Raw genomic sequence first — 8,222 nt, 5'->3', positions numbered from 1 at the left:
AAATGTTTTGTGTTCATTTTTATAAATTGGATAATTGTATGTTGTGAGAAAAAAAAGTATACGGCTAATTTGAATTTATAATGTTTATTCCATGAAAGTTTCTCATCATTAAATACATCTGTTGTGTGGCATTTGTAGGCTAACACTCCTCCTTATTTTGTGTTTTGGGATTTTTATTTGAACGAATAATAGTGCTTGTGTGTTTTTGTGTTTGCCCCAAATTGGACAAAAAAAGTAGGCTATTTTTATTTAAATTCTTGAAATGACAACACATCCCAGTCCTTGTATAGTCTACCTTTTGAGCGTTTTTTGTTCAATCATCTCATCTACCTTTTTCAATAATTAATTGCTAAATAATATTCATCAAAATAGAGTTTGTTCACATTTTAGTTTTTAAGATAGCTCTGAAATATCATATGATAACCTAATAATAGGCCTACTAATAATAAACATCGTCATCATGAGGAAATTAAATGAAAAATGATCCTTCAGTAAGACGCGGAAGCGATGAGAAGTTGTCTGAAGGTCCAGACATGTGGCCCACATGCTGCCATATGGCCAGCAGAGCGCCGAGTGTCGGAGCGGGCATGTTACCTCTGTCCCAGCGGAGGCCGTGCACCCCTGCGGCAGCAGGAGCCGCTCAAAGGGAAAGCAATTTCCCTTCCCATTCCTCCTTATTCCCTCAGGCAACCACCGGCCGAACGGCTGAGACTTTGCTTTAAGATAAACACCACTCCTTAAAGTGAGCACGTGTAAAAGGCTGAGGAAGTGGGCTCTCCTCCTTGTGCATGTCTTCAACATGTCAAAACGTGAAACAAAAAAAACATTTTTCGCGATGTTGTAACAATATTTTTTGTGCATAGGCCACAGTTCACATAGCGCAGCTCAAAACATATCGTCTAGGACTATAACATATATAAGTTTTACAATAATCTTGTTAAAGAAGCAATTTCAAAACTAACCAGTTTGTCCCAGGAAGAGCAACTTTCTGATCCACGAGAAGAGAGGAGAAAGATAAGAGGAGAGAAAAGAAAAGAAGAAGAAGAAGAAGAAGAAGAAGAAGAAGAAGAAGAAGAAGAAGAAGAAGAAGAAGAAGAAGAGGCGCGCTGTGCCCCCCAACAGTGTCCTGACAATGGCAGTGAATGATTGCGCACCGCGGTCACTGGGACAGTCAAAGCACACCGCCCCTTTCTAACGGGCACGTCATCCTCCTAACTAGGCGTTATGAATAGGGAAGCCGCTTTTGTTTCGCCGCATGTATAAATACCCACTATCAGTATCCTCCTCACCACAGAGACACAGAGAAGGAGAAAGAGAAAATAAAAAAGAGAGAAAGTCTGCACAGGCAAAGTGCTCACCGATGTTTTAAGAGGGGCAGAAGCGTGGGACAGGAGGGATTCAGACAACACCAGGTGACCAGAGTGACTAAAGGCTCCAAACAGAGAGAAAGAGAGAAAGGGAGAGAGTAAAAAGAGAGAGTGAAAATAAGAGAGAGAGAGAGAGAAGAGAGAGAGAGAGAGAGAGAGAGAGAGAGAGAGAGCGCAGAGGAGAGACCTCCTACCCAGCACCCTAGGAAGCGAACCCATAAAATGAATTCAGACTCCAGTCCGAGCAGCAGAGCCTCTTCCCCGGACATGGACGTTATGTCTCTCCGAGACCACCACCCGCACCACCACCATCACCACCACGTCGGCTCCGCAGTGTCCTCATCCACGCAGTGCAGCGAGCTGCGCCAGAAGCTGAGCGCCAGCGAGCTCCTGAGGTCTGGAGACCCCAAGTCAGTAGAAAGCAGCAGCAGCAGCAGCAGCAGCAGCAGTAGCAGCAACAAGTTCAAACTGAAGAAACAAGTCACCGAGGAGGAAATGTACCACCTCCGTCTCAAGATCAACGGCCGGGAGCGAAAACGCATGCACGACCTCAACCTGGCCATGGACGGCCTGCGCGAGGTGATGCCCTACGCGCATGGGCCCTCGGTGCGGAAGTTGTCCAAGATCGCCACGCTGCTTCTCGCCAGGAACTACATCCTGATGCTTAACAGCTCCTTGGACGAGATGAAGCGGCTGGTGGGGGAGATTTACGGAGGGCACAACTCAGCTTTCCACTGCGGCACAGTGGGGCACGCCGGCGCAGGTGGACACCAAGCTGCCGCGGCCGCAGCCGCCGCGGCGCACCAGGTGCACCCTCTCCTGGGCGGCGCGCTGTCAACCTCCACATCCTCCACGCTGTCGAGCGCTCTGCCGGGGCTCACGTCTATCCGAGCACCTCACGCCCTGATGAAGGGCTCCCCGACTGCACCCCCGGCCCTGCAGCTGGGCACCGGCTTCCAGCACTGGGCCGGACTGCCGTGTCCCTGCACCATCTGCCAGGTGCCTCCTCCTCCGCACATCCCCATCACCTCTTCCGGCCTCACGAGACTCACAGGGGAGGGCAAGGACCTGATAAAATGATGTTTGACAGACACGCGACAAAAAGATGTAGGCTAATAATGTGTGTAAATAGATAATTTAGGGCATGAGGGTGGATTTGGCCTCACTGGTGCATGTTGTTGTTTAGTCTGTTTTCTTGTTTGGCGTATGAGAAAAAAGTGTTATTTTCCTCCTTGTAACAAGGACTTCTAAAGACTGATGATTTTGCCAGTTGAAGGTAAAAAGAAGAAGGTTGTGTGTCATGCAACAAGATGCCACTATCCTCTTGTGTCTGACTGAGTTTTAGTCTCACACCACAATGTCAAAGGTGAATGAGACTGCATGAACACTTTGATTTCATTTAGCATTTTTTTGTATCAAGCGTCATTTTGTGACCACGAAGAATGCTCTCTGTGCCTTGTACCAAGGATTGTAAACTGAAGTTGTAAATGAAAATGATGGCATTTATGTGTTTGGCTCAAATGATTCTGCCACTGCGGAAATTTGTTTTAAAATTCTTTAGATTTATTTTTATTCTGTGGCTCACATGTCCATTTGCGCTCTGATTTCCCTTTTTTTTTTCTTTTCTTTTGTGCATGATGGTAATTATCACAGCATGATTGTTTTCGCTGAACTGAATTTGTTATGCGAAGAGACCACTGTCTTTATTTTTGTACATTGTTGATGACTGATGAAATATTTATTATCGCCCAGTGTCCCTGGATGAAATTTCAATAAAACTGAAATCACGGATCATATCTCATTGTATTCCCTCTTCTTTTTTTTAATAGTCACAACATTTATTTCAATTATGAGTAGAAGTGTAGTTTAGGTAGGCTATATTTTATTTATTATTTATTTTTGGCCTATTTTTTAATGGGTGCACATTAGCTCAAATCCTCCAAAGACATAGAAACTTGGCTTATTTTTCTGATAAAAGGGAACCCTTATCTCCCTAAATCTATTCCCTTATTAAAACCAAACAAATTTAATTATCATACATTTTGTTTGTATCTAAAATTAGGCTATTTTTTATTTGATTTGTGTAATAATAGAAACTAAAGCAAGGCCTCAGTTTAAAACACAACAATGAGTTTACTTATACAAACTCTATATTTCCACTGGACGCTTATTTTCTCAATCACTTATCTGAAATAAACTAAAACAATGAAACAGAATAAAGTAGGCTGCATTTTTAAAACCAATTTGTCAAACATGTTTATCATTGACAAAGTGTGTAAAAAGGAAACTACAAGTACGCTAAGTGGATGGAATTTACTCGCTGATAATTGGCCTTTTAAATTAATTTTATTGAATTTGAATTTTCCTAGCAGCACTTTAGGAATTTTGTTTATCTGTCTATTAAAAATTAATATTTTAGACACAACTGTAAAAGTAATGGGAAGTCCAAAAGCTATAGGTTGATTCCCTGCAACCACAAGCCACTTCAGAACAATTTCAAATCTGTTATTATGTCAGCTTGTAATTCTATTTCTCTTCTGTCCCTACATGCCCCACAATAACACCATTATGATGATTAAAAAAGACATGGTCAGACAGCATTTATTTAACATTTCCGTGCAGCTGACATTAATGTTAAAGACAAGGAAAATGAGGATGGAATAAGGGGCCTGGGCTGCAGCCTGATGGAGCCCAGTGGAATTGTTCCCTGTAGCAGCTAGAAAGTGATCTGCCTTGGGGAGCGCGGGACAGTTTGTCCCCCGGATCCCTTGGGTGTTTCTCCGTCTCATCTCTGCAGCGACAGAATGTATGTTTGTGGAGATTACAAGTTAATTGTTCATGGGGGACTAAGAGGAGAAAATCACATCACAGAAAGACGTTGGGATTACAGGCTAGTAAATGCGGGAAGATTATACATTCAGACCCCCTCCTCGGCCTCGCCGCATGCAAATGAGTGTGTGGATTGAAACAAAATAATAAAAGACAGACAGAAAAAGAAAAGGAGAAGAATAAGCCCCTTTTGTAACTGATTTGGAGGGAAGAAAACACAAGTATTGTGGCTAAGTTGAGAAAGAGTGAAAGAGTTCATTTTACACTTCTTTTTTGTCTTTAGGAATGAGTTTAGCCTGTCTGTGCCTCGCTGGCTGCCAGATGGGATGTAAATAGCTGGTAGCTGCAATGGCCTTTTAACCACACAACACTGCGGAGGATGTTGTCAAGGGAAGCTGGCGGTTTGCGAGTTAATAGTCATGAGTTGGGGTAATTACTTAAGGTTTATTATGCTCTGGTTTCAAAGGAAATGGACTCTTCAATGGCCCAAGAAATACTTCTTAATTCTGACTAATTAGGAGCTGAGTAAAGCAGAGACAACTGATGTTGCTGCTGCTACTGCTGTTATATTCATGGACGAGGATCATTTGTAAGGGAGCCACAACATAATGCAAGTTTTCTGTAAGTATGCCAAAAGCCTACAAGTAAATCAAAAAAGTAATCAAACGCACGCAAACAACAATTGTTTTTTGAACACACTTTCTCTGCCACTGTGTTTTTATGGTGGGGCTTATCCTCCTAGCAGGGCTCACAAAAATGTATCCTCATTTGACTCAGACTTTGATTTATACTTTTTATTTATTCTAATTATAAATCGTAAACCCTACTGAGATTTCTCTTCTATATTAAAGTAGCAAAAACAAAAAGTTGGTGGTAATGATGCGACGTAACTAATATAACGTAGTAAGTAAACAACAGACTATTTTAAAGATTGAACAGGAAAAAGAAAAGAGACACAAAGAGAAAAGGCAGGAATGTTTGGTATTTTTCACAGACAACATTTTACTTAAACTGAAGAAGCTTTTTCCTCTGTCCCTTTCTGTCCACCTATTCTGCTTTAGTAAAATCTGCAGCAAGCATCAAAACCTCAGCGATAGATCGGGAGTGAATACATGAATAAATGGGCAACACAGCATGTTAATCACAAAGAGAAGAATCACAACACTGGAAACGATATGCCTCAGTGTGTGAAATATTTACAATCAGAAGTCAAATATGTAAAACACTATAAATAATTACAAAGACAACCTTGAACTAAATATATACCTCTACATATTATATTATTTTATATTATATCATATGATATTATAGGCCAACATAATACATGTCTGAGGTAAGAATGTGCTTTTTTTAAATAGGTCAGATTTAAAAGAGAGTTATCTAAATAATACTGACTGACCAAATTAATTTCTGCAGAGATTCAGTGTGTTTTAGTTTATTGGCCGGTCAGCAGCGGACTTGAAGCCATCAGATCTTCTTTTCATGAGGGTTGACAAAAACCTGGTCCTTTAACAGGGCACACACCTGTTACTGGGAGCCACTCGATGTTTGTCACTTAAGGAACACACAGCTTTGTTCAACCTCTACACACACACACACACACTCACACTAACAGGCCTTTGGACACGGATGCTAACAAGGCAACTGCTGTCTTGCTCAGTGCCCCTGTGACCAAGCTACCATTCTCAAAAACCTGACTGCAAAATCTGAAATCTGTAAAGTTGTTTTAAAAACAAAACACACTGATAGATAGCTAGATAGATAGCTCCATTACACATATGAGCTTTACAAAGCTTCAAATAAAGTTCTTCTTTTTTAGTCAGGGCATTTAATGCTTTTATGATACCAGAGTTTGTACAAACATGTCATTAGGCAATCACAGACTGTTTCTGCATTCATTCTGAAGAATCCAGAGTGGTGAACTGCTGGTTTGTTTACTTGCTCAGTCAGTGAGCTGCTGCAGGGCCGGTGCCTGAGGGCAGCAATTGAAAATAAATTTCAGCTGAATAAGGGGGCAGCGGCCGCATCAGCCGAGCTGCTGCTAGAACAAAAGCAGTTGAGGGGATAAGTTATTGACCCAGCTGACAGCCTGAACGAGGCTGATTATAGCTGCTTGGCCGTACTCTGTGTGTGTGTGTGCGTGTGTGTGTGTGTGTCTGTGTGTGTGCGTATGCCATATAGTCATCGTCATGAAGCAGGTGCAGAGGCCATTCCCTCTCCGTGTCTACCTCTCTCTATCACTCTCTCTCTCTTCCTGCCCTCAGGGAAGCCTCGGGGCCCTCTGCCCTCGTGTCCTCAGCTGATTCCACAGACTAATGTTTAACCCATACTGCCAAAACAGAAAGCATATTTCCATCATAAGAGCGCTTTGCCATCGCCATCAGCGACTGAGCTCATTTGCATGTTAATTGTGCAGTTAGAGAGGTGGTGTTGACACTTCCCTTTGTCCGTGCAGGGTCAAGGGAAGTGAGAGGATGGGGCTGCAGAATGACACCCATGTTATTGTTTCAGGCTGGTTGTGTCATCTGGTATCATGGGACTTTCAAACACAATGGGAAGAAGATAAAGTTGATTTAATGAGATGTTGTTCATACCATAGGATTAAAATATTTGTATGGATAAAACATGATGTTGTTGAATGTTAGTTTTTAAATCAAGTCATTTTCCAGACATAAATGTGTTAATGTGTTAAAAAAAGTATACATGTCTATATATGTATAGACATATATATATATTATATACATATATTTATATATAAATATATATATAATATATATATTATTACATGTCATAATTTTAATATATACATGTAAATATCTTATGTATATACAGGGAGCATACATCTATATAATCTAATAATAATAATAATAATACCAAAACTGTGAGAAAATAACTAAGTTACTATGTATGAGTACAATTTGGAAGTGTTTTAACTCTTAAATTTTTAATGTAATTCATTTTTATTCAGCTAAATTTATCTGAGAGCTGTAGTTACAAGTGAATTTGAAGACAGCAGTGATAGAAAATTGAGATCCTTTCCTTACAGTACATGAAAGAAGAAATGCATGAGTAAAATAAAACTCCAACACTAGAAAAAGTCCTGCATTCAAAATGACAGAAGCATTATCACCTAATGCAGGCCTACATAGGAAACATGCACTTACAGTGGATCAGAATTGTCCCTTACGTTATCATATTGTTTATTATTGGACTACTATGTTGCAAAAACATGCAAGCACCTATTTTACCGTATTTTACTGTGCTTGGTCAAGGTGGAGCTAGTTTTACCTACCCACTACTATTTGGTAAATCTTAAGTAACTTGAGAGTGAAAATAAAAATATTTGCCTCTGAAATGTAATGGAGTAGAAGTTAAGTAGCAGAAAATGTGAATACTCAGTTAAAGTACAAGTATCTCAAAAGTACAGTACTTGAGTTTATAAAACAAGTGCCTTTCAATACAAAACAGTTTCAATACCTCCCCCTTCAGCAGCTGCAACATTACAATGCTGCCTTCACATTAATGCATCAATGAATAATAATACAGTAATATGATTAGTGCAGCAATTAGTGATAATTTAATTGGTCGGTTGACAGGAGATTAATCATTTCTTTTTAACAAGATGCTAAACGTTCACTTGTTTCAGCTTCTTACATGTGAGTATTTGGTGCTTTTTTGATAATTTCATAATAATGTAAATTGAATATATTACTGTGGGTCAAACAAAACAGATAACACCTCAAAATATAAACGAGAGATAATCATAAATTGCAGCCCTGTAAGATTTCTATAAACAATCAATCAATTAAGTTTTCCTCCAATAAATTACCACGTAAGTACTACACAGACAACAGACAACCTTCCTGACAAAATGGACATGCTGTGTTTACACAGCAGGCAAAATGTGCACAAGAAGACAAAATTGTGCACACACAAATACACAAACATTCATTTAACCACACACAAGTCAGTTTTGGTGTGAATTTTGTGTAATGAATACAAATTCAGCCGTGTGTGTGTGTGTGT

General features: G+C 40.1%; 1 protein-coding gene across 1 annotated transcript; it reads left to right on the top strand.

The window, feature by feature from the left end:
• Nucleotides 1–1,082: 1,082 nt before the first annotated feature.
• Nucleotides 1,083–3,140, top strand: olig3 (oligodendrocyte transcription factor 3). The gene has a single exon (XM_032540992.1). The coding sequence runs from the start codon at nucleotides 1,590–1,592 to the stop codon at nucleotides 2,445–2,447; it is 858 nt and encodes a 285-aa protein (XP_032396883.1). The 5' UTR covers nucleotides 1,083–1,589; the 3' UTR covers nucleotides 2,448–3,140.
• The last annotated feature ends 5,082 nt before the right edge of the window (nucleotides 3,141–8,222 follow it).

Source organism: Etheostoma spectabile, chromosome 17 (genome assembly GCF_008692095.1).
Source record: "Etheostoma spectabile isolate EspeVRDwgs_2016 chromosome 17, UIUC_Espe_1.0, whole genome shotgun sequence".
NCBI classification, from domain to species: Eukaryota; Metazoa; Chordata; class Actinopteri; order Perciformes; family Percidae; genus Etheostoma; species Etheostoma spectabile.
Note: the sequence above shows the minus strand (reverse complement) of the source record. Positions and strands in the feature narration are given on the sequence as shown.

Bases quoted from the DNA above. Each gene is read 5' to 3' on its own strand.
- olig3 (XM_032540992.1), top strand. From the start codon at position 1,590: ATGAATTCAGACTCCAGTCCGAGCAGCAGAGCCTCTTCCCCGGACATG.